We start from the raw sequence: 27,487 nt of genomic DNA, 5'->3' as shown, positions 1-27,487 counted from the left end.
GAACTACCAGAAGTACAGGCAGGATTTCGAAGAGGCAGAGGAACTAGTGATCAAATTGCCAACATATGCTGGATCATGGAGAAAGCTAGGGAGTTCCAGAAAAACATCTACTTCTGCTTCATTGACTATGCTAAAGCCTTTGATTGTGTGGCTCACAACAAATTGTGGCAAGTTCTTAAAGAGATGGGAGTCCCAGACTATGTTATTTGTCTCTTGAGAAACCTATATGCGGGTCAAGAAGCAACTGTGAGAACTGGACATGGAACCACTGATTGGTTCAAAATTGAGAAAGGAGTTCGGCAAGGCTGTATACTGTCGCCCTGCCTATTTAACTTATATGCAGAGCACATCATGAGAAAGGTGGGGCTAGATGAATCACCAGTTGGAATTCAGATTGGTGGGAGAACTTTCAACAACCTCAGATAATGCAGATGATACCACTCTCATGGCAGAAAGTGAAGAGGAACTAAGGAGCCTCTTGATGCGGGTGAAGGAGGAGAGTGCAAAAGTTGGCTTGAAACTCAACATTAAGAAAACTAAGGTCATGGCATCCGGTCCTCTCACTTCCTGGCAAATAGATGGGGAAGAAATGGAGGTAGTGACAGATTTTATTTTCCTGGGCTCCAAGATCACTGCGGATGGGGACTGCAGCCAAGAAATTAAAAGATGCTTGCTCCTGGGGAGGAAAGCTATGGCAAATCTAGACAGCTTACTAAAAAGCAGAGACATCACCCTGCCAACAAAAGTGTGTATAGTCAAGGCTATGGTTTTCCCATTTGCAATGTATGGCTGTGAAAGTTGGACCATAAGGAAGGCTGAGCGCCGAAGAATTGAGGCCTTTGAATTGTGGTGCTGGAGAAGACTATTGCGAGTCCCTTGGACCGTAAAGCGATCAAACTGGTCAGTTCTAGAGGAGATCAACCCTGACTGCTCTTTAAACTCAAATACTTTGGCCACCTAATGAGAAGGAAGGACTCCCTGGGGAAGAGTCTAATGTTGGGAACAATAGATGGCAAAAGAAGAAGGGGACGGCAGAGGATGAGGTGACTAGATGGAGTCACTGAAACAGTTGGTTTGAGCTTAAGTGGACTCCGGGGGATGGTGGAGGACAGGAAGGCCTGGAGGAATGTTGTCCATGGGGTCGCAATGGGTCGGACACAACTTCGCAGCTAACAACAACAAGTAACTTATTCTACTATCCTATTTCCAGTAATTGAGGGGTTTCTGATTAGACTTGTACAGAATTGCACTATCAGAAAGCTTAAATATCAGGTAAAAATACTGAAGCATGTAGGAGGTTATAGTCCATTCTTTGTCTTTGATTTATTTTACATCTGTACAAACATAATTCAGCAAAAGACAATAAAACAATTTAAGCTCCACAAAAATAGGGTTAGATAAGGGAAACTGTACATTTCTTGAATGTATAATAACACCATGAAGTTGGCAGGTTAGTGCATGCCGGATGTTTTTGACTATGATTGAACCATAGTTAATTATCAGGGTCTTTAGTAGCATAGTCAAACACATTGGGAAAGCATTGGGTTGTCTACTGCTGCCATAAAAACCGAGCTAGACAGTTAAATGCCTGCCAAAATTAAAAGTTCCTTAACCCTAACCTTAACTTGGTTAAACACCAATAAGGGAACATGGAAAGGTGAAGTCTTCAGTTTCTGTATGTAATGGGTTAATAAAAACTAGAACTGTCCTGGCAATAATTGTACGAATGGTTGGCATAATATGTTATAGTGATGATGGTGGAGGTGGGATTTGAAACAACAGCTGAACATTTCAGAGTGTATTTCAGACCCCAAGAATTGGGGAAAACAGTTACTACTAATAGGAATATATTTCATTGAAAATATCTTTAGAACATAGTTAATTGCCCTAATGTTTAGTCATGTGTGGAACTTATTATTAAGTTTTCTGGAACTTATTATTAAACATAAGCATGTATGCACAGCCACATGACCAAATTACAGTAACCTGTTTATGGAAGAATTAAGACCCTAGATTTTGTTAGAAGTGACCAGTACAGATTCTTATACTTTACATAATTGTATCCATTTAGCAATACAATTGCATCATTTGCTATCTAATATGTCACACTGATTTTTTATACTAGTACTCGGTTATTAGATTTCTAAAATCTTGCTCCCTAACATAGGCACATTAAACATTCCACTACATTTTAGAACAATTTAGTTTGCTTAATTTTCTAAAAAGCACCTGTAATGATCAGATCATTACATTTTAAAATTAAAGTTTTTAGTAGAAGTATTTGAGAATAGATTTCTTTAGTCAAAAGGGGGAAAGTATATTTGTATTGGCTGAGTAGATCCTTGGTGCCTTACACATTGAGAAAGTTTTCTGGCATGTAACTGTTGCTGAGTTGATAATTTTTTAAGAAAAGCTATTTACTGTTTGAGAAGAATTACTGGTATGTGACTGTGCCTCTTTTGCAAGCCAAAGTTGGAACTGAACCATGGGAAAAACAGCAGTCTTCTTCACCATGACAGAGATAGTTTTGAATTTCTCCCTTGTCTCTGCAGTCAGATTTTGTTAGAATGATACGTATATATTTAAAAAATCTTGAATAAACTTTTGTTGCATAGATTTGGTTCAAAAATTAATATTTTCAAAAGACTCAGATATTTGCAATAAGCATTGGGAGGGAAAACAATTTTTTTATGAACAACTTTTTCAGATGGTATGAATTTAGCATTTTTAGCTTGTAAGCCTAGTGGCTCAGCCCCTTTATATGCTCCTGTACAAAATATAAACTAGGTATGCATTCTGTTTCTTCTCCACATTCCATGCTACCCCATGTTCTGAGAATTTAGTAGCCTTAAGCCAGGTTCAGGTAACTTTTTTTAGCCTAAGGGTCAAGTTAACACCAAACAAACTCACTGGGAGACTGGGGGTGCTTGTCAGGTGCAGGCCGAACTACCATACTGCTAATACTTGCCCCCATGTTTACTTAGACTATGCGCGCTCTCACCCTGCTCCAGGTGACATCAAAAGAGGCTTTTAAAAAATCAAACAACAAAGAGGGGAGGTTGTTAGTAAAAGAATGGAGGCAAACAATGATAGCCACAGAATGCAGTAATTGAGCTGCATGTAGTACTATAATGAGGGTTATATCACAATTCTGCTTAATTTTTAAACTTGTAATTCTTGAAATATGGAACAATAGCTCACTTCCACAGGTGATCAGAAGAAGCAAATGAGATGTAAGGAAAAGCTGCTCATGTATTTGGAAGGAATGGGCTGGATAAGGAAACACCAGGTTATAAATGAATGTGTCCCTTCCTTACTTTGTACCAGGAAACAGTATTGGGTTTTAGAATAACATCTGTGGGTTTGGAAAGTTGAAATCTTATGCATTATATACTTGTCTTTTGCTGTTCTTTAATTCAAGCTTTCTGCATGTGATTCTTGCACTTCATTTTTTTCCCTGCAAGTATGTGAAAAAGATGTCCTAAAATAAAAACAGGAGTTCTTACACAGCAAAAAACACTAGGAGTACAGCTGTATCAGAAGTCTGCCTCAATGAATGAGCTACCACCTTCTTTTTCACAAGTTATGATCCTTAAGGCTTGTAGTTCCCAATGACAGTTGACCTTTTGATAGCTGTCACATGGAACCAAACGGGTAAATAAACCTACCTGAAGCTTCTGTGAGACAATGTCCAGGATAGGAACTCACAGGTATCAGTAATTACTTAAAATATATATTACTTAAAAATATGCATTTTGGTAAACCTGTGTGGTGCAGTTTTTAAGAGTGTGGGACCAGAACTCAGGCAATCTGGATTCTAATCCTTGCTCAGCCGTGGAGCCAACTGAGTAACTTTGGACCAGTCACAGATTCTTATCCCAACCTAGCTCACAGGGTTGTTGTTGTGAGGATAAGATTAAGAACAACAGGAAGAGAATGGTGTAAGCTGCTTTGAGTTCTTTAAAAGGAAAAAGACAAGATGTAAATCTGAAACACCTGTAAGAAACAGAATGAGGGGTAACTTGGCATTAGAGATCACAGTTTGTGAAAAGGAGGTGGTGGCTCATTCACTTCCTTTATGACAAGATACTGTTTTTTGGTGGGGGGGGGGTGGTTGGCCTATGTGTTCTAAGATACTGCCACCCAAGGAACATGCAAAAGTGCAAACCACTCCTTTTTCAACTGTCCGAGTGCAAAAGGGAGGGCACCTTTAGGACATCTGAGTCTAAGCCTCCCACACAAACCAAAACAATCTGCGAAGATGGAGCCAGAAGGGATAATAAACTTACTGCAGCCTCTGTGGGCAGGGTGCTTGCAAGTCAGGAAGAAAGGTGTGTAAACACCCCCCCCCGGCAAATATTAGCAAAAATCAGGTTGACAGAATTTTTAAAAATGTTTGTCAGCCATTGGCAGGTGCCCCCCCCCCCCAAACACTTGGGACTGTCCATACCTGAGAAAGAAGCCGCTTTCACAATCCTGCAGGGAAAAAAATCAACTGCAAAAACTCTGGTGAGCCTGAAATGGATCACGGTGGAGAGAAGAGACAACTTAGCACTCCCATGTTCTCCTGGATAGTCACAGGAGCATCAAGTGGGGTTGGTGGGAGCCAACAACACATAGTAAGCTTGATTATTTGTTGGGTGCCTTATAAGTTGTTTGCATGACAGAAAACCCACTGTGGCCTAGGACTAGGTTGAAATTCCATTATCTTTTAAAAAAGTAATCCATATGTATGGGTCTCAGTTTGCTGCCACACCTTGAAAAGTTTTAAGTCATCTGTGTTCTTTCTCTGTAATACTCTGAAGTATCAACAACCGCATAACAAATCAAATGTACATTGTATTAGGTATATTAACTCCTTGAAAATCCATATGAAATGCATGAGACAGATGATGGCTTTTCCTGAAACAATTTTTAAAAACCCTATGTGAAAACACTCTGAATAAAGATTACCTTTCACAAGTTACTTTGCATATGTGAAGGAGCTGAAGGTAAGATCTTTTAATGCTGGGAAATAATTTTAATTCTCATAAATGTCCTTCCCCTCTTCCCACTGGCACCCACATATTTCCCAATATTTTCTTCCTGCTTGTGTTTGTGTGAGATTTTCCCAAAATAAACTTTAAGCTGAGTACTGACTAAACAACCACAGTGTATTGCTGGACTCTCTGCTTACAGAGTGAAAATTGACATTTAAGATATATTGTATCCATCCTGGCTACTAGAAGAACACATCAGGTCAGAATATCTTCATAGGACCCAAAATACTGGGTCTGTCTCCACATTAAGAGGGAAAATCTCCACATTTATTTTGTCATCTGTTGCAGCTACAGGCTGTCATGGCTGACTGCAATGAATTTGTGGGAATCTAGGGTTTTTTATTCACATATTAGAAAAGTTACTGTTGTTTTTTATAGATAAAAGTGGAAGAAAATGGCAGTTATTGACATTTAGAATTCTTTAGTTGGGTGTGCTGAGAACCAGTTGCTTACAATGTAAAAAAACCAGACTCTCGTATGTTTCAGAATTGATAAAATCAAGCGAAATTCTAGGATGATGTGGAAATCTGCCTTAAAAATTTTGCCCATGCACTATGATTCTATTTGTAAAGAACAAAGTAGTCACAAATAATTAGGAAATAAGCAATGGATTAATAAGAACCATCCAATAATTTATATTAATTTTGCTGTTTTCATTTAACTTGGCTGGAATTGCCTTACAGAAAAATATGTATTTCACATTTTGCTGTGTGTAAACTTCAGGTAGAGAACTGTGTCCTGAGGTGCTGCTATTTCAATCACTTAGCCCGCCTTTGAGGATAAAAGTTAGTCCAGGTGGTTTACAAGTAAAACAATACATTAATAAAATCTCTACAAATAATACTAACCATAACAAATCATAAAAATATGCCCCACAGAAATTAGGTAAAAAGAAGAGGTGGCAGGACAGTAGGTAATGTATGATACTTGGTAAAATGATCATTTAATAAAGATTTTTGCAGATTTCATTTTTGAAGTAAGCAGTTGCTGTAGAAATATCTTGTCTCTAGCTGATCTGGAAATGACACTTTAATAGCCAAGCATTTTTATTATTATACTGCTTAATTTTAACTATAGCGGATGTATTTGACTGTTTTTGGTGGGCTTTACATTTGTTGTGGTACTGAACTGACTTTTTCCTGTTAAAATTGAAAATAGCTTGGTATTCTTCTGTATTGGGACATTATCTAGGAGTGAGTATGTCTGCAGATGATTTGTTCAGTACTTCTCAAGAGAAGTCATTTGATTTATTTTTTTATTCTTTTTGAGTTGTCCTATAGTAGAAGCTCTCAGGGTGATACATGTAATAAAAAAATGCAAGAAAGCCAGTAGTGAAATAAACAACAAAAAGAATGCAAGCAAATTTAACAGTAGCAGCAACAATAACTTAAAATTTTAAAAGGAAACAGTTAGGAGAAGGATAATTTTAAGAAGCAGAATTAAACGTATCAAAAATAAAACAAGTAGCTGTCAATTTTTTTTAAAGACATGAGACTAAAATGTCTTTGCTTGGTGTCAGAAAGTTAACAGATACTAGAAGGACTTCATTAGGAAGATAATTTCATAATGTGGGAGCGACAACAGAAAAGTCTGGTTAATCTAATGCTTATACTTGCCTGTGACTCTATAAACCTTCAGCTAGTCTACAATGCATAGCTAGACAAATGGTCCTAATCATATATAATGACATTGGGTAGAAGAAAGTGGGCTGCACTTCTGATTACACTTAGCAACCTGTGTCCAGCTCTTTGTAGGTTGCTGAGCATGATATCTAAACTGGACTGGATGGGTGGTTAGGAACTGAACAGTCCATCATTTGATCCTTACCGGCAGCTTACTCAGTGCCTATTGTTCATGCATGACAATCCATTGTTTTCTAAATTAATGGGTTGTTTTGTGAGCAGGGCAATTGCTCTTCTTGAATTATTTTGTTTTCATGAGAAACAAGTTGTCTTAAAGATAATAGATAAAGATAGATCCAAGCCCACTATTTTCCTCTCATGCTACACTTACGGCCTTGTAAGAGTGTCTACCCAACAGGTGCATTCCCAAATTTTAATTTTATGCAGTATTTTCCAATTCATATCGTCTCTGAATGTTCTTCCAAATATGTGGACTGCCTTCAGTTTGGCTGCTATTTCTTTTCTGTATTCTATGATGTTTATAGTGTAGTGCTATTGCTTGTCAAATGTAACATTTTTATTTGAAATGATTTGATTTTACCAGATGTTCTAAGATCTAAAAAGTAGAGCATAGCACTTCTAAGAGATTTCTAATCAAAATTGTATTTCAGTTTCAGTGCAAAACGGTTCGATTCATCAAAAGGATGCAGTAAATGATGATGATTTTGAGCCATATCTAAGTAGTCAGACAAATCAGGTAAGTATTAAAAAGATCATGGTATATATTTTAATGCAAACTAGATTGTATATTTTAGTTAAACTGTTAACTTGACATTGCTTTAAGAATTGTATTATCAGGTCAATATAAGTTTTCCAAGTATTCAATGTCACATTGGCAAATCTGCTAAATTGACTGTGTATTTGTGCATATATGTGACTTGGGTTAAGGAACTATAAAGAGATTCATTTCCTTTGGTTCTAAATGAGTGAAACTTGTATAGCTTGCAGTAACTATTTTTGTTTGATGTGCATAGAGCTGGATACAGAATTGTGATACAATCTTAGCTGTTGTATTAAAGTATTAAATCCACACTTTGCAAGCAAAAGATATAGCACATTTTGAAGATACAAGTCCCATATATTTGGATAAGATTTTTTTTTTTGAAGAAGGAGGAAATGGAAAGTGGAAAAATCTCTGAGGTCTTTATTCATCTTTGCCTATAGTATTATCCAGAGCAGACTAGATTTCTGTTCTTAGTTGGCATGCTGCATACTGCTATTGTTGCCACATTGCCTGTCTTTCAACAGTTACTGCTGAGTGAGGTAGTTCAGGATCCACCAAGGACAGTCCAGGGCAGGGGTCCTCAACCTTTTTGAACAGGGGACCAGTTGAAAAGTGCCGGTGATGGGCGTGGGCCACCAAGGCGGTGGGGGCAGGGGTCGTGGGCCAGGCCGGGAGGGGTGCGTGCACGCGGTGAGGCAGGGGCGTGTGTGCACAGGGATCATTTTCTCCAAGCAAGCCGGCGCCAGCGAGTCCAAAACCTCTGGCAGGCCGGATCCAGCCCCCAGGCCATAGTTTGAGGACTCATGGTCCAGGGGTTATAATTTCATTAACAAATGTTTCCATTTTTACCAGTATCTGAGTTCTCTCCTGGGAACAATATTGCCATAGCAGTTAAGCTACTGATGGGTAACTAGTAAAAGGACTTCAATTTCTGTTGACCTTAATAACTAAGCCAAAATTTTGATCACCAAGTTGCTATCTCTGTCTCTGTCTGGCCTAGCTTTGGCTGATGATTAGTAGGCTGGCATTAGCCAACAATGGCATTAGCCAGCAATGTTCCTACATTCCTTTTCCCTATACCAATGTGTGTTGGGTGCTGCTTCATGGACATGCTAAGTGCCTCTGTACAGGTTCATATCAGGCAGCCTGTTCAGCTGATTCTGTATGATAGTGATGTTCTGGCTACTTTGGCAACCTATTTGCCAAAGTTGGCTTCATCCCAAATTGGGAACTGGGCTGCTGGAACAATTGTGCAACTGCTGTGAAAATCTGCAGCTTTAGGCTTGGGATGAAGGTTGGCCACTTCTCAAGACTGCCTGAGAGCTTTGCATCATTGGCAGGACAAGCTGAAGCTCTCTTGATGGTTTTTAAACTGGATTCTTAAAAATCACAAGAAAACCCAGACAAATTAACTGCAGAAATTTAAATAATGGTGCAATATTATAGTCTCTCCACAGCATCTGGGAGGGCCATAGAATTCTTTGGAGTCCCAGTACGAAGGTCCTGTGACAGCGGTGCTTGGACTCCAGTGGTTGAGGCCTTGCCTTGCCCCCTATGCCGGCTGCCTCTACAAGAGAAGAAATATGCCTCAGAGAGGAAAAATGAGGTGTCCTAGGGAGGAAGCTGGTTGGGTCTGCCTATACAAATTTCTTTTGATGCCCCATCCTCCTTCCCTGTTCCTCCCAATTGCTTTATCTAGATGGATGGAAATGGTTGTCTAGAAAAAATGCCTGGGGAGTGGTGCTACAAGAGAGATCACTGCTGCTGTCCCTTGTTCTCATGTCATTACAATTAAGAAGACTTCTGAGCATCTAGTGTGGAGGTGATAACCTTTGCACCTTAAGCAATTAGGCCTTTAAAATTAAAAACAACTGACATAACTCTCCCCACCATTGTCCTACTTAAAGCTGTTAAATGCCTCACCATAAAAGGGTTGTCTTAATGTGGTGCAAAAGGGATACTAGAGTAGTGTCAGTGTGCAGATTGTTCCAAAATGAGGGGCGCAGGGAATGTTCTTTTTCCTGTTTCTGCCAGCTGAGTTTCTCTCAGAGGCTGTAATTAAGGGAAGGCCTCAGATATTGAGGGTAGTATTTGGGTAGGAGAGGCATTAAAACAGTTATTGCAGTTCTGAGCATTGTAGGACTTTGTGTGTGTTTAGTGTTACTTTGGATTCTTTGAAAAGTATTATAAGCAGAAGTAATACATTTGGTTGTCTAGTAGAATTTATTGACCCCTAAGTTGGTTGTAAATGCAATAGATTCCAGACAGAATTAAGTCCTGTGGTACCATTGGTTAAAACATATATCATAAGCTTTTGCAGTCTAGAACCTCCTTCACTGAGTGCATGAAGTCTTAAAACTTATTGCTTGCTAATTACATTTGAGAAGGAAGTCATAATTGAAAAAAATTAAAGTGCTGAACTATTTCTACAAGAACTTGGGGTTGACTCTTAAGGTATATTTGAAGGTTGTTCCAGTAAGGCATTTCTACTCATGCATGGAAATGGATATTGGGTTTTTAAAAAAATAATTTAAAAGATTTATATGCTGTCTTTTGGAGCTTCCAAGTATACAGAAAGAAGATAAAACATGTAAATCTGACTCTTGTTCACAGTCTAATTGCATAACATTCCTAAGAGTTCCCATTGGTAGTTTTGGGCAGCAGATATTAGGGGGAGAAAACAAGGCAGCAAGCAGTGATTTTTTTCATATTCCTTAGGATTCAGCCTTTAGTTAGCTAGTTGGTTTCTTTTTCTTTTTTTAATTCTTAAATAAGCTTATTCTCCATCATGGATTCTTCCATCTTGGGCACATCAAGAGGTGTGTGGAAGAGTCTTTAGTATAAACAAGCAGTATTTGTAATATATTGTAACTGTATACTCTGATAGGAGAGACAGAGCTTGTATGTGTATGAACATGCTTTTGTACAGTTGGTAGCAGCTTTCCTTGCCAGTCTGCCCCCTGAAAAATAAGAAATACAAATTAATTAAGGAGGTATCTTGTATTGGGCTAGTAGAATTGCCTTATTTTAATGACCATTCTGTGATCATCAGAAAACTTCATTTAGGAGCGAAAGTAAACCTAGTGTGTTTGAATGCCACGGTGGTGTAATTTTTTTGGCTTTTTATAAAATTTTGCATTTATACTCTGCTTAAAGCAAAATATTAGAGTAAACTCAAAGGTCATGCTTTGTGTATACTTAAAGCCAATAGTGTGCTTTCAGTTTTTATTATTAATGGGTGAACAGGTCAATAGGACAATAAAACATTTTTTTTGAGGAATGAAGATAATAAACATAGAACAGAAATCTGATCCTTATGCCTTTGTTTTGTTTTCCTACAGAGTAATAGCTATCCACCAATGTCAGACCCATACATGCCTAGTTATTATGCTCCATCCATTGGATTTCCATACTCGCTGGGTGAAGCGGCATGGTCCACAGCAGGAGATCCTCCAATGCCATACTTGACAACTTACGGACAGATGAGCAATGGTGAACACCACTACATCCCTGATGGTGTATTTAGTCAACCTGGGGCTTTAGGAAACACTCCTCCGTTCCTTGGTCAACATGGATTTAATTTTTTTCCTGGGAATGCCGATTTCTCTACATGGGGGACAAGTGGATCTCAGGGGCAATCAACTCAGAGCTCTGCGTATAGCAGCAGCTATGGCTACCCGCCTAGCTCTCTTGGTAGAGCTATAGCTGATGGACAGGCTGGATTTGGTAATGATACCTTGAGCAAAGTGCCCGGTATTAGCAGCATTGAGCAAGGCATGACTGGACTGAAAATTGGTGGTGATATGACAGTGGCAGTAACAAAAACGGTTGGTTCAGCTCTGAGCAGCACAGGTATGACAAGCATTGCAGCTAATAGTGTGCCTGCAGTTAGCAGTTCAGCACCTAAACCAACCTCATGGGCTGCCATTGCTAGGAAGCCTGCTAAGCCTCAGCCAAAACTTAAGCCTAAAGGTAATGTGGGAATTGGGGGCCCTGCTGTTCCACCACCCCCTATAAAACACAACATGAATATTGGAACTTGGGATGACAAAGGGTCTGTGGTAAAAGCTCCCCCAACCCAACCAGTATTGCCTCCTCAGACTATAATTCAGCAGCCTCAGCCATTAATTCAACCACCTCCAATGGTGCAAAGCCAACTGCCTCAGCAGCCGCCGCAGCCACAGCAGCCACAAGGACCTCAGCAACAGGCTCAGCCTCATCAGATGCAGCAGCAGCAGCTGCAAAATCGCTGGGTGGCTCCTCGCAATAGGGGTGTAGGCTTCAATCAGAGCAATGGAGCTGGCAATGAAAACTATGGTATAGGTGTTATACCAGTTAGCTCTTCACCTTCTGGTGTAGAAATACACCCAGTATTGGAGAAACTAAAGGCCATAAATAACTATAATCCCAAAGACTTTGATTGGAACCTGAAGAATGGTCGTGTGTTTATAATCAAAAGCTATTCAGAGGATGATATACATCGTTCGATTAAGTATTCTATCTGGTGTAGTACTGAACATGGTAATAAGCGCTTGGATGCTGCATACCGTTCACTGAATGGAAAAGGGCCACTCTATTTACTTTTCAGTGTGAATGGCAGTGGACACTTCTGTGGCGTGGCTGAGATGAAGTCTGTGGTGGACTACAACGCATATGCTGGAGTCTGGTCTCAGGATAAATGGAAGGGGAAGTTTGATGTTAAATGGATCTTTGTTAAAGACGTTCCGAACAACCAGCTGCGGCACATTCGCTTGGAAAACAATGACAACAAACCAGTTACCAATTCGAGGGACACTCAAGAAGTACCGCTAGAAAAAGCTAAGCAAGTGCTTAAAATAATTGCTACTTTCAAGCATACCACCTCAATCTTTGATGACTTTGCACATTATGAAAAGCGTCAAGAGGAGGAGGAAGCCATGCGTAGGGTAAGAACTCAATGTGATAATAAATGCATCATGTTTTTTGAAACTAAACATTTAAAACATGGAACTCAGCTCTACCTTTCCTCTGATAGTTATATTTAAAAAGGGTGAACAACCCATGGGCCTTATGGGCCCCCATGGTCACTTTTGTGGCCCTCACAGAATTTGCTGCAATAGCCACAAAAGGTGCTGATTATCTTTTAATGTAAGGTATACTCCTTGTGTACTTCTTGTTGGGAAGCAGAAACATGCTTTACTTTCTATATACCCTGTATTGAAGAGACATCTCTGCTCTTCTGCCAGTTACAGTGGAAAAATTGATGGGATGATGGTGAAGGGTACAATGTAAGTGGGTTGCGGGGTATAAAATTTACCCTGAGATCTGTGAAAGGTGTTCACCTCTGATTTAAAGCACGAAGTAATTTGAAATAGATTTTGTTCTAAAAGCTATGGTTTAATATGCTAAGCAATAGTTATAACTTAATGCATTACATTGAATTTTCTGTTAGTATATGCTACATTAGAATAATGTTTTATAAGACAAAAATTAATTTTGTTCACAAAAGACTGATCATCTTAATGGTTTCAGTAGCAGGTTGCACTTGTCTTTAAGTCAGTGTTGCCTTTTGTAATATTAAAATAGATTGTGAATGGTTTTGTGTTGAAAATGTTTCAGGCAGGATAAATGGTTATTAGGTTTATGTACAGAAAAAATACCTTCCTAAGAATTTGCCTCATTGACTTAGATTTGAGGCCAGCTATGACATGTAGGTTTGGATTTGCATCATGCTTTGTTTTGAACCTGAAGTGGAGATTCACATTTTCCAGAGCTTCAGATATCTATAGCCTACAATGGGGAAAAGGAAAATAATGAGCTCTTTTGTTGCAGAAGTGGATGAAATTTGTAGGCATAGTAGCAGATTCTGAGGAAATTAAACCTGCCAGGTTTCCCAGAAATAGAACTGTGGGTAAGAGGTATGAGGTGTTTTCAAAAACAGGGTGCTCTCTTTCTATCAGTCTGTTTACCCTCCTGAAAGCTGGAAGTCAGCTTGCCTCACTCTCTTTTGGGCTTCCTGCCTTTTTCTTCCTGCAGCTCCCACAAAACCTCATTATGTAGCAGCTTTCACTTTCAGCCAACTTACACTTCTAATTCTCAACACTGGTTAGAATTGGCTAGAAAGTATCAAAGAAACATGTTTGCTTGGAAAGCTGTTTAGTAGGTGAAAGTCTTTGTCTATATTACTGTTCTCCTACACAGTATTAATAACACCCCTGCAAACCTCTTGTAGCCAGAGTCCTCTGCCATTTAAGAAAGGAGATTGAGGTCCTTCTTGCTCCTTTTTGCAGGGTCAGGTGCCCAACTCATTATTGTGACTTTGTTTTAAAGGTGACTATTTGGGGCGAGGGCGTAGAAGAGGCAGAGAAGGCAGCAGATTTCCCCATGCTTAGTGGAACTTGTGACAATTTGTTAAACTGCAGGCATACACCACATCCTGGGGAAGAGAGATGTCCCACTCTGTACAAGGCTGAACAACCAGAACCACAGATTCCTCTTTGACAGCCGAGGGTACCATGCATGCATATATAGTCTACATTAGAGAGACCCTGTGGGAGCAGAAGCAGCTAGCATTGGTGGGATGAAGAATATAATGTGTTCCTCTAAAAGTGCCGCTGCAGCTGCCAAATATATTTAGTGGACTGAAGAGCACAGAAAAAAACAATACTTGATGTTTTTCTTACGCATCCTGCACTTGCATCTTCCTTCTAAAAACTGGAAGAAAAAAAATCCCTGGTTAAGTAGGGATCCCTAGTTAAGTATCTTTATGATTGAGAGTTAGAGCTTTTCAGTCATAAAACTGTGATTTTGCATCTTTCCTTTCCCTGATGGTTTCCCATTTGAAGGTTCTGTCCCTGCCACCTTTTGCTTGAATTACCTTGTTCCAGGATGATCCGTATTTCCAGGTGGGATTATTGGCCTTGGCTTGCCACCTTGACTGAGGTGACTGTGCAATCCTATTGGACTTGTTGGTGACCAGCAATGTAAAACCTGCCCATCCTTGCTTTTGAAAACTATCTTATTTGATTTCCTGGCTTCATTTTTACTTAGAACGTTTATCTTGCAGTGTCTGCTTTTCCAGTTTCTAAAGGATCTAGATATCCCCCAATTCATAATGTATATTATGTTGGGTAGGTAATTATGTTGCATAGGTATATTAATAATGTTGCTGAGAATGTTCATACATTGTACATTAAAATATTATTTTAAAGTGCCTCAAATGTAAGTGCTATATGATGTCAGAAGAGAAAATGGTCTCAGTCTACAGTCTCTCAGATTGATAGATATATTATAAATGGGAAAAGATAGAGCATGCATTAGGAGCAACTGTACTTTTACTAGCTGATGGTGGGGGCAAGTTAATCTCCTCTTGCCATGATACTCTTTCTGGGAAGTCAGGGTATGGTCTCCCAAGACTTGGACTAGATGACTTCTGCATTAAGCAGGAGTCCATCATTGCCTGCAAGGTTGGGCAAATTATGAGGCAAAAATACCTGAAGCCTATAATTCGCATGAGTCCTAATCAGTATGCTGATGCTGAGTAAGCCAAAATATGTGGAAAGGTCTCAAGTTACCAACTTTATTAGTAATGACTGGGTAAAGGCTAATAACCAAAATTGAATCACCAGTTCCAGAAAATAGGGGACATATATAACTTAACATTACTTAGTATCCAATTACCTAAAGAAGTACATCTCCCAGTATTAACTTACCTATAACTTGAAATTTTCTGGGAAGCCCTTTTGATTATAACATCAAGCAAAGCCTAGAATTCTAGAACTTGTAATAAGCCTTGTTGATAGTGGCACTCTAACTGTAAAGTACCTTTCTCCAGAGCAAAGGGATTATTGTTTGATGTCATGTGAAAATTTTCTGCTAGTTCTTTTGAGTAATAGGCATATGAGAGCCTTGGCTATTGGGCTGTATAGAAATGAATAAATAAATATATCAGAGCAGGGGCATTTCACTGGATTTGGCACTGATTGACTTGTGTATTTTATAATATGGTGGGTCTATTCTGTGATTGTTTCATAGTGAAAAATGAGATATTTAAAGTTTTGTAAATAAGTAAATACCATAATTCCCAGGTGGTCGCAAAATGAGAGATTGCTAGAATGGGAGAAGCCAAATTCAACTGGTTTCAACTATGATCATGTAGTAGTTATCACATAGTTCCCTGCCCCTTTGATGCAGTGAAGTAAAACATCTGCTGACATTTTGTATTTTTCATTTAGGAATTATTGTGCTGTTTTGACAAGCTGGGAAAAATATGCACAATTAATGACTGCTGTCAAATGGAGACACTGTGTATGCATTGACAGCTTGCTGGGAATGTGTAATGCTTGAGCTGTTTCTGTTTAACAGTGAATAGTTAACTTTAGTTGAAAAGTGTACCAGTAGTTGTAACCCCTTGCACTCTTTAAATGGAAATAAGTGTTAAAGTAAGCAAGTAGTGCAGAGGCTTTCCTGTAAGATGAGTTAATAGTCTAACCCCTGAACTCCTGCTGGGATATGAATCTTGCAGTTGTAGGATCCAGTGTCCGCATTCCCAGGCTTGGTTTGTTTACTGCAGAGAGCACCTTACACAACAGGAAGTGAAAGAAGCAGACTTGTAGACATGCTCTGCACCCTAGGAGAGTTGTGCCATGTACCCAGAAGAAATCAGTTGTGCCATGTACCCAACCAAAAAAGTCTCAGGCATAGCAACTGGATATTCTGAAAGTATTATAAATACACTGAGGAATTCAGAGGATGGGAGTGGGTAGGTAGAAGCAATTCAGTTAATAACCAGAAATATTCATCTGAAAGAGTTCTACAAAGCTAAGTCTATATCATATGTACATGTAAAAGCCAGTTATCGCTAGGTTGGGATTCACACTAAACATTTAATTAACCTTGGTTAACAAGGGACATGAGATTCTCACTTTGGTCTTCAGTGGGAGTTGTGACTGCACCCTGGAGAGGAGAAAAGTGTGAAGAATAAAAGCTTATTTGACCCACTTATTTCGCTAGGCTGCAACTGAATACACAACTTATATGAGCCAAAATAGCTTTACCAAACCTTCCCTGGTCACAATGTAGGGTCCAAACCATAGCCCATATGTAATCCAGGGTGGTCTAGCAGTGATTACAATACACCATCAGAGTTTGGAACAACTTTTAATGCAACTTAAGTATTTGTGAATATTCTGCAATTTATCAGCTGTTAAGATTTTTTCAGTGGCACATCTTAATTCATATAGAAACAGCTCTTTGCTTACTTTTTAATGACATACTGTTTAAGCTGAAATTAGATTAAACATTTTTAACCTTTTTAGTCCAAAAGGTGGGAAAGGAGACTAGAGAGTCCAGAATATGAAACCTTCCCAGTATTCTTCTGTCTGTCTCAAGACAATAGCATTTGATGGGAAAAACATCTAGCAAAAGATGGGAATGGGCAGTAAAAAGCTGAGAAAAGAGAAAGAAACAGAAGCCATGGCTTCTCCTGCCCTGCCTAAAAAAAACCTTAAGTCTCTGAGTTTAGGATTTGAGCATTTCAGTAGGATTGTGCACTAAATGTGCTTAAATAAAGATAGTTTTCTATTTAAGATACATTATAGTACAAAGGTTATCCATCATGACATAAGGTTTAGTTTTTAATTATGTAGCATGAGGTTATATATTCATGCAATGTTTAATTTTTTTTGGTAACTGAGTTCAGTTAGTCTGTTCACAATGTCATGCTTTTCTAGAGGTTTCTATAAGATTATTGGACAGGTTTTCTATATAGAAGTTATTGTCATAGATACTTGGGTTTATAGTTCTCAGAACTGAATTTGTGCCTGTTTCTTCTTCACAGCAGAAATGCTATAGGATAAATATATGAACTTGAGAAAAAGACCTTAGTCCCATTGTTCCTTTGCAAATCTATGTACACAGAATTACCCTCTTACTACTTAAATGCTAAGTTTCAAAAAATTCCATGAACAGAAGATTGTTGGGAGTGGAACAGATCTGCGCAAGAAGCTAAGTGTGAGGAGGGAGGGGCAAGCAGTAAAAAAATGAAAGTGGAGTATTCTGCCCAAAAGGTTTTACAAGTCTTTGGATCTTTTTGTGTATAGCCTGAGGTTTATCATATTGTTCTTTCCTTGGAAGAAAAAGCCTATAATTGGCAACAGGCTGTAAAAAAAAGACCCAGTTTGGGAATATTTTCATAAAATTCCTCTACCTATGGGTATAGTATGCATGCATGCAAATTATGTAGAAAACCATGATTTAAATGTAGTCTTACTGATTCATGATTTAAATCAAATCCACCATGATGCCAAGTTGTGTTTATGATCTCAGAGGCTGTTAGACTAGGGCAGATAGTGACATACTTTTGTAACTTCTAAATTTAAGAGAACAATCTTGCCTTTAAACAAAGTTAGTTGATTTTTTTACATCATCATCATCATCATTGTTGTTATTGGCTTACAAATTTCCTACAGTGGTTAATACGGGGTGGACATTCCCTTTTATTTGAGTTTAATTTCAAGTAGTTCTGTCCTTTGATTGGAAAAGGCAAGTATTACGTAGTCACTGTTAGTATCAGATATCCTTTGTTATTATAACCACATGTATAGGCCAAATTTACTGATGAAATCGCAGGATTGCATTTAGAACTTTTCTTCTGGGTGTGACATTGAAAACTTTATTTAACCCAGGGTTTGACTGGCAGGTGATTAAACATAAGTTTAACAAACTGCTTTGCTTTCTTAGTTTGCTTGTCTCCCTCCTCTACATACTGATTTCCTGAATCACAAATGCATTTGTGGCACAATAGTATAGTTACTGGCTCTTTAAAAAAAACTTTTTGGCTACTGCCTTTGTAGTCTGGTGAAACAGAATAGTGCACAGTCCTGGGTTCATACACAATGGCAGCCTGGGGGTTAGAACAGTCCAGAGTTGACAACCAAGCACTAATCATGAGTCCTCATTCTGTATCATTCATGGTTAACAAACATAATTTATTAGAAGGGCTGCAGTCCCCAATCATGTCAACACAGAATTCAACAACCTGTACAGTGAACTATCACTATATGAAAAGCATGTGAGTTTATTAGACTGCATCATCCAAGTAGCTCAAATATGTAGCATTTGTATTTTTCTTGTATCATTTGTATTCGATCTTTCTGATCCACCCAGAGAGCTTCAGCTATTGGGCCATTTAGAAATAAACTAATTTATTTCCTATTTGTCCTAATGGAGATAATTTAAATATGTCACAAATAAGTCTCCACTGATCTAAAAAGTTAATTTTAGAAAGGAAGTAATGAAGTTGTCAACAGGGCATAAAATGCCGATTAGTAATGTTTCTGTCACAACTATGCACACTTTTAAATTATATTGCTAAAGGAATTAGCCTTGTGTCAAGATTCTCTGGAATCCCTTTGTCACCATCTCCAAATACCTTCAGGTGGATTGCATGTTAAGGATAAAATCCTCTGAACTCTGCTTTTACTGTTTGGGAGCCTTGAACATGGGTTTCCAAAATAGTCCTTCTGCACCCTGTTTGCAGCAGGTATATGGAGAGTTAAGGAAGCAAGGGTGTTTCAGAAGGCGAGGGAAGAAAGTTGGAGGAAGATCAGGATTATTTAATATTTATTTTATTACATTTTTATATTGCCCACTAGCCAAAGGACTCTAACACATACCTGATCCCACTGGTCTCCCCCTCTTCCTGTGCAACAGAATGCCCCCTTTCCTCCTGCTTGGTCACTTTTCCCACCTCAGAGAATTAGTTATTTCATTTCTTTCTTCATTGGCTGAAAGAAATTTTCTGAGCCATTCTGTAGTCCCTCTGGTGCTATCCCAGGAACTATAGGATTGTTCTCTAGATATGGAGTGGGTAGGATGCTGGTGACATACTGGAGAAAGTGATAGACTGAGGGTGTTTATCTCTAGTAAGCTACTAAGAGAAAAAATACTTGTTGTATCCTTCTGTGAACACTATTAATTCTCAGAATAAAAATCTCTTTATCATTCATAATTGATTGCCTTGGATTGGAACACTCTTGAAGTAGAGAGAGAGAGCGTGCTTTTGAAATATTCTATTCTTTTGAGACACACCTTATTTGCTTTTCATTTAAGAAGCTAAATCTTAATGATTTGCACTTCAAGAAAGTATGCATTTTAACAGTATATTGTCTATATGGTCCAGAAACTATTGGCTTGAATCCAAAGAATGGTGAGCAAAAGAAAAGGAATTGTGTCCCCTGATTCTTTTTCAATTAATGTAAGACTTTTTGTCATGCAGTGTTTGATACAATATTTGGAGGTTGTGTTTATTTTATGAGAAACATAGTTTTGGATTTAGAATTGGCTTTCCACAAATGGAAGGGTTTCTTGTGTTGGTAGAAGGATCCATTAGATTCCAGGAGACCCTCCATGTTCCTTGCATAACCACCCCCTTTTTTTTAATGATGTGTTTTTACGTCCATGCTACCTCACTATTCTGGAGGATCCCTTGACCCTCCAGTATCTGGAAGCTGCAGGTGTGATGGGGACTCCACAAAAATTGCCTCATGCTATCCAGCCAGTGAACTAACTACTTACATAGTTCTGCTTTGCAAAACTGGCTCAATTCCATGGTGCATAAAGAAGATTCCGATTCTAGCACACAGACTTTAGTGCGGGAGCGGGGGGTTAAAGGTGTTGAGAGCTTGTGCAAAGAACTCGACTGCATTTCACTTTTTGCATTCAGAATTTTTCTGCTAGGTTAGAAATTTCTGGGGATTTCTGCTATTGGAAGGGGATCCACTAGCTTTCGGATCATATTAAGTATAGGCCTCTTTACAACATGAGCAAAGACACATATCTGATGCATTAACAGAACTTAAACTCTTGCAGCCTATTAATGTAAAATGCTTAATTACAATGGAAATGCTATGAATCTTGTCACAGTTGTCATAGAATTTAGTCAGTATGGCTTCTGACAGGTAGCAGAAGGCTAAAACTTGCAAAAGTTCCCACAAAAATTGTACATTCAAACATTTTGCTCATAGAAATTATATAACTGGGTTTCATGAATAGTGAAATATTACCTAATGCAGAGTATGAGTTTTCCTTCAATATCTTATTGTAACATACATTATAACAGAAATTGCCTTTTAAGTTTTCTTCAGAAGTTTTTTGTGTTTTGAATGGCAGTGCTAGTGTTTGATATTTACCATTTCTAAATTGTTCTGCAGCCTAGCCAGTATCTACAGAAAAGCATATTGCTGAACTACAAAGTGTTGCAGTTACTGCCAGACTGTGGGACTTATCCAAAGCTTATCACAGAAGGCCTTTCTGTGTAGCAAACTTCCTTCATTGTTTAATTTTTCACTATAAAGTGATAGTGAGAGATTCTCACATGCTGTATGTTTTCTGCAGTATAAACCACAAAGTATTGGAAGACTGAATTAGCAGAAAATATCCCACTCCATATTTTATGCACCTGTTTTACTGTAAAAATTTATTGTGGGATTGATGTGAACCTCATAATGATACGGGTTTGTACTATAAATTTGCATAAAATGCAAACATTGTTTATACTTTAAGCAAGCATGATTTTTAGTTTTATAAAGCATTCTGGCATTTTTCTGCTAGGTTTCTGTGAGGAAGAAGTCCAGTTGTCTAGAAATACTTGACAGAAGTTAGATTGGGAAACTAACTTTTCACTCATGTAATTGCTTCCATGTTCCTGTAAAGCATGCAACATGGTTTTCTGAAATATTTATAGTTGAACAGCTGCTATATTATGTTGCTCAGAACAGCAGTATTTTATGACAAGTGCTATACTAATTTTCCTTTCTTCTGTTCTGCAGGAGAGGAATAGAAACAAACAATAACTATATGGAGATGGTCCTGCTAGAATTACAACACTAATGATGTAGACTCTGGAAATGCCTAATATGTCTAAGAAGACGTTATTAAAGCTTTGTTCCTGCTTAAGGTGACATCTTTGAACACTTTAACACAAAATTGACTCTTCTTGTAATGGTTCTCATCAGTGCATCTGCCCTTATACTCTCTCACCAAACACACTTGAGAACTGTAACTTCGTCAAGCACTTTCTGTCCTGAAGCTTTTACCAGTATCTGCTGTCTTTTGTAATTATGCATCCTAGCTAAGGCACGGGAGATGGAACGAATGCAAGGATTCATTAACTCTTTGAATTTGTTAAATACTAACAATTAACCATCATAAGTGGTTCAATGATGTGAGATTCACATTGCTTCAACTTATTTTTTCTTTGATGTAGTTTTTTAATTGTCAGTTTTTAGCTATTCAGCAGAATTTAAAGCAAAATCATGCCATATTTAGTCCTGGAGTAAAACTCAAGTCTAAATGTTCATGTGAAAATTATTGTAGTAAACTTTTAATATGGCAAAGCAACTTTGAGCTACAGTTTAGCCAAATGAATTATAACATGAAATTATATTAGAATGACATTTCCCTTGTTTCAAACTGTTTGGTGTAGAGAATATTAATATATGCAGCTTGGTGGACCGCACCAGTTAATGCACATTTCCTTTTTTTTTTTCTGTAACATGTATACCGAAAAAAGTGCATTTGTCTGAGGAACTGTTTGTTTGCTACCACTCAATCTCAGTTTTGAGTAGATGTACCTCAGTCTAAATCAGACTTTTTATGACCTTTATAACTACACTTAAAATCTTTAATTCCTATTTCTGGGTGTTTGCAAGCCTGAAAAGATTGATATCATGGAAGTGAAAATTTATTCCTCTAGGTGATTCACTAGCTAAATAAACATAATTCTTGTTTTAGCAAGCATATACTCAGTTTCTCAGATTTTGTTTGTTCCCAGCTCTGAATATAATAGTCTGGTATTATTTCAATTCAAAATACTTTGGGAAATAAACGTTTATCCATGGTTTCAGTTTGTATGCTCTCATGGCTGTGTTTACATGTTATCTGTTAGTACTATATAATAAAAACCTAGGTACCATATTCATCTGAATACTTTCTATGCTACTTTTTAAACTTTTATTTAAACATTTTCAGTGCCACATCAGCTTGAATACTATCTTGAAGGTACAGTATTTGTATAAAACACTGAACAGTTCCACTGTAGTGTATTGGAGGGCTTCTCTTTTTAGAAGATTCCTACAGAAAGGAGATAAAGAAGAGGCATTTTTAAATGTTACATGAAGAATGACTGTATCCATCTGACAAATATTTACCACATGTCTGGAATCTTTCATATACACTCTCTAATTGTGAAACTTGTTAGCCTGCTTAAAATTATGCTAGAATATTTTTGGTATTCTTCATAAACATAAGTTGGAAGAAATGGCATTTTTGAGATAATACAGAAGCCATCACTTTGTCATCACTTTTGGAAGCATCCTGATACAAGTCAAATGCTTTTAACTCGGAGCAATCCTCTGAGAAAAAAGAAAATTCATGATGGAGGTACTTGCCACTTGCAAATTCTAGTCTGGCTTTGGCTATTAGGCCAGAAGAGAATGTAAGAGGACAAATTCCAGAGGTGGTATATTCCACTCCCCACTCTCCCTTGTGGAGTAGGAGACAGTATTAGAGGTTTTTGCTGCTGCAACATGAATGCTTCAAGGGTGGGTCTTCATCAGCTGTGTACACGGGAAGTCTGCGTAATGGAACCATATGAACAACTACTGTTCTACATTTAGAACCCTGGCTTGATTTCTTTTGCAAGAAGCCCAGCATGACTTATAAGATTCTCCTCTCGTTTTATCCTTATAACAACATCACTGTGAAGTCAGTTAGTCTGAGAGTTCATGACTAGCCCAAAGTCACCCCATGAGCTTCATGGTTGAATGGGGACTAGAACCTGGATCTCCCACATCTCAGTTCAGCACTCTAATCACTGTACTACACTGCCTCTGTATACCACACTATATGTGGTATACACATATAGTAATTTGATGTGGTAAGTGGTTTTTAATTATATCAGAAACTGAGAAAGAGCATGGTTTTGGTATTGTCAAAACTTGTACAACTACCTGTGAATCAGACTTGTTTTTATAGATACTCTCGGCAGTGGTCATTGTTAACACTTTAATACTGCTCAGATTAATATTCTGTTTAATAAGCAACTTGGTAGTTAAGCGTACTTTCTTAGAGTCTTTTGCATCATTTGCCATAACTGTTTAGTTAGTAAGGAATAAGGCAGGCATTGACAGACAGACAACCGCTTAATCTTCATGAACATAATTTAATTCCCATATATATTTGGCATACACAGTCTTTGCTGCTTGAATTTCAGAAGCAGCGATTATGTGTTCCTAGTAAATGTGTCATGGAATTAATATGTATGTATCACTGCAGACAGAACAGCAATACTCTCCCACTTTAGTGATATTGCAGAATGTGTGAATGGGATCCTAGTGTTGGCTACTTCTTATTTATTTAATGCTTTTATATCCCATCCAACTACTAGCGTCTCAGGACAGTTTTACAATAAAAGCAACACAAATGAAATTGAGCACAGCATCCAATACTTCCTGCATAATAAAACCCCACATTAATACCTATTAAACATTAAAATAATGGGAAAATAAAAAGGGATTTTCCTGGAGCTGAAAGGAATAAAGCATTGGTACCAAGCGAACCTCTCTGGGGAGTGTATTCCATAATCAGGGCGCCACCACAGAGAAGACCCTTCTCCAGGTAACTACTCCCATAATTTTTAAGAGAGGGCTCCCAGAGAAGGACCTCTACCTCATATCTTAAAATTTAATTTTTTAGTTCTATGTATTAAATACTACTGCTTCTTTGCAACTGATATGGAGAAAAAGGGAATCCACATTTTATAACATTAACCTGAAATGTCTTTATTTACTAGCTTTGCATGATCTTACTTTGTTCAGTCATTGGAAAGGGCTAAGAAGATATTTTGCATTTTCTTGAGCAGTGGAATGCTATTCGAACAATTGTTTATGTCTTTGTATTTAAGCTATATTTAAGCACCTATAGTTTTAAACAGGCAAGAAATCTCTTTTAAAAATAGAGTAAGCTTGTGTTTTATTCACACAATTCCAAATTTGGTACTTGTTTCAATTTTGTATATAGATTATTTGGTAGAATCTTATTACACAGCAGCACGTTGTGATCAGCTTTTTAAAAATTGTGGTTTGACATTCATATTTGAATGTAAACCTGAATATGCTGTAGACTTCTGTTAAGTTTAATTGTGTATTGACTCAGTACTTAAGGGTGAATTCCTATATATGTTTAGACAAATCCCTGCAACTCCCAGCATTCCTCAGCCAGCATACTGTTGTAGAACTTCTTCCTGTTTAAACATACATAGGATTGCTCCATTAGTAACTTTAGTTTTATAATGTCATAATACAAACGAATGTTTCTACCCTTAAAAGCTGCCTTTATTTTTTTAAATAAAAAAAATCAATTTCAGACATTATTTGCATAAATCTATATCTAAGGCAATTGGAGGATTACCATTATAATGCAAATGTTAGCAAACCTTATGTAATTTAAAATATAGAATCCTTTTAATTGCACAGATATTTGTGTTGTTTTCCTAATGTATGTATTATACTGAAATGCATAGCATAGCCTTCTCTGAGTACCCTCCTGCAGTTAGTGGTAGTTATAGGCCAACTCATTTGATTCCCACCAAGCTGGGAAAGGCTGGAATCTAAAATGTTGCATTTCTTTTCCTATCCATGAACAGGGGGTTTTCTACTTCAAGGGCAACAGCCTAAGAATGCAGAATATAATGTATGAAGAATGATTGAACTGCTCTTAATTATGCAGATATACGCAAATGCTTATTTTGCTAAAATCTTCTCAACTGATATGATTTATTCTCAACTAAATAACTAGTGTGCTTTTAAGAAAATTGGAATTATGATTCTAAGGATTCTGCAATACCCAAAATGTATATGAAACTCCAGAATACACTCGAGTTTATATGCTGAAATTATTGTATATATGCTTTTGCTTGATTTAACTAAGAAATGAATGGCATCTGCTACAGTCCATAAACAGTGAAAAACGTCAAGGAAAAACCATGTAATGAAATAAGAAAAAACTATGTTCTGTACATCTTTTTAGTAGACCTAAAGTTTGTATGAGCAGAAGGCTTTTCAACTATTCTGTCCTTTTCTATTCCCAAAGCCTCTCTAGAGGATAGGATGGGGATACTCCTGAGCAGTATATACTGTGCTACTGGGACTGAGTGATAAAAGCTGATTGACCAAAAGTGAGTGGGTAGAACCTTGCCCAGGCAGATTTCCCCTTTCTATACCTTCTGTCTGTTATAGCTCCGGGTCCCCACACTGGGAGGGTTTTCAGGAGTGCAGAAGGAAAAAAAGGATGGGAAATATCAATCAGAGTTCCATCTGAACAATGCTGGGATTAAAATCCATGTGCTGTGCCTAAGGTTGGAACAAATTTAGTGGCAAGTATTGTTTCTGGTCATCTGTTTTTTTCTGTAGGATGTACAAGTAATAAACACTCAAAATTTCCCAACCATCTTTGGTACATAGTTACTAAGCACAGATGGCTAAGCTTACCACCACTTGCAGACAGACTCTTGGTCTCTGTCAGTGTACATTTTTGGCAGAGGGAAATTAATCTTTACATTCTATTTTCTGATATTCATGTGCTCATTTGGATAGACCACTCATGGTAAGTTATTTTGCAAGGATTGGTTGACTGCAGTCTGTACAGGCACTCAGCTTGCCTGAAGTCAGGACAGAAAGGCTGGTGTGATGAATTTCGAAATTAAATCAGTCTCAGAATAGGTTTGTCAGGCACAATACAATTTCCCTTAAAAACATTTCTCACATCATTGTTTAGAGATGCCAAAGGCAAATGTTGCCTTTTGATATTTTCTGAGTGCACTCAGATTTTCTGGATCTGTTTATTGGTAAGAAATGCAATGCAGATATTCTACTTAGAATATCTTTGACTACTGTACTTTGGCTCATAGCATTTTTAATGAATTTGTGCACGTGAAGTTGGTCTAACACCAGGATGATTCTCTGAGACGTGTTTCCCCTTTTGGTATTTTACCAGACAGCAACATGTATATACTGAGTGTCTGCACATATTGTTACTTCTTGTCCCTTTAAATTCCTTTTGCTCTTTAAATTTTATATACAGTGATACTCCTTTCCCAGTTGCCACATAAACATTTTTAAAAGGAAAAGTGGAAAAAATGTGAAATCTGCACTTCATATCATACAGTGATGGCTAATTTAAATTGTGTGTGCAAGGCACAATTTGAATAATCACTGCCTGGCTATAGCATGGTTTGTTGGAGGGGACCTGTAGACTGATGGAGGGTCATTGGAGGGTTGTTTTCCATTCCAGCAAGCTATACTATCCAGGTACGGCTGTCATGACAAGCTAGATCTTCAGATGATAGCAACTCGTAAGTTCTTTGCTCTGCATAATGCCTTTCACATGACTTTTGTTCAGTAGGCACATGGTGTAGTATGTATACATGTTAAAGAATTAATAGGTTGTCCTATCTAAATATTCCAGAAACTTCCAAAATACAAGGTACTAATTAAGGCACCTGTTTCAAATTAAGTTTACCATCTTCTACTGCGGCTGACATCCAATTCATATTGCTCTTGGCTTCATTTTTCCTAGTATAATTTTTTCACATGTCTAGCCCTATTTAATGGACTGAAGAATACAAAAATCTTAATAATCCAAAATTCACCTGGGGTTTTTAATGTTTTTTTCCCGATGTGCCTTTGCACAGAGAAAAAAAATATATCAGCAGTTTATTCATAGCAGAACTGTGTTTTGGAATGTGGCTAAACAATAAGTGAAATCAAGTCATCAATAAAATACTGTGGGAACAAAGCATTACACTAAAATGCATACTTAGCCCCTGAAACTACTCATGAAGGCTGAACCACTTGGTAGCATTTTGACAGTAAGGGTTCTTCAGCCAGAAGCATTAAAAATGTTAGGGTTCGTTAGGCTTGCCTATGGAGTCTTTGGATCCTGGCCATTAAGGTTGCAATCTCATATATATATATATATATATATATATATATATATATATATAT

General features: G+C 37.7%; 1 protein-coding gene across 7 annotated transcripts in view; it reads left to right on the top strand.

Annotated features, from left to right (window-relative positions):
• Nucleotides 1-22,400, top strand: part of YTHDF3 (YTH N6-methyladenosine RNA binding protein 3) — a 27,492-nt gene extending 5,092 nt beyond the window's left edge. For 3 of the 7 annotated variants that reach the window (XM_044424457.1, XM_044424460.1, XM_044424462.1), the window contains 3 exons: nucleotides 7,333-7,418; nucleotides 10,787-12,370; nucleotides 21,254-22,400. In XM_044424457.1, the coding sequence (XP_044280392.1) occupies nucleotides 7,333-7,418; nucleotides 10,787-12,370; nucleotides 21,254-21,277 (1,694 nt within the window). In that variant the 3' untranslated portion in view covers nucleotides 21,278-22,400. Of the gene's footprint in view, nucleotides 1-881; nucleotides 901-1,163; nucleotides 1,183-3,899; nucleotides 7,419-10,786; nucleotides 12,371-21,253 lie in introns of those variants that run through there. The other 4 variants (XM_044424463.1, XM_044424461.1, XM_044424458.1 and 1 more) reach the window with 4 other exon arrangements.
• Nucleotides 22,401-27,487: the final 5,087 nt, after the last annotated feature.

The sequence above is a fragment of the Varanus komodoensis genome, unplaced genomic scaffold (assembly GCF_004798865.1).
Source record: "Varanus komodoensis strain SLA01 unplaced genomic scaffold, ASM479886v1 scaffold14_1, whole genome shotgun sequence".
NCBI classification, from domain to species: Eukaryota; Metazoa; Chordata; class Lepidosauria; order Squamata; family Varanidae; genus Varanus; species Varanus komodoensis.
Note: the sequence above shows the minus strand (reverse complement) of the source record. Positions and strands in the feature narration are given on the sequence as shown.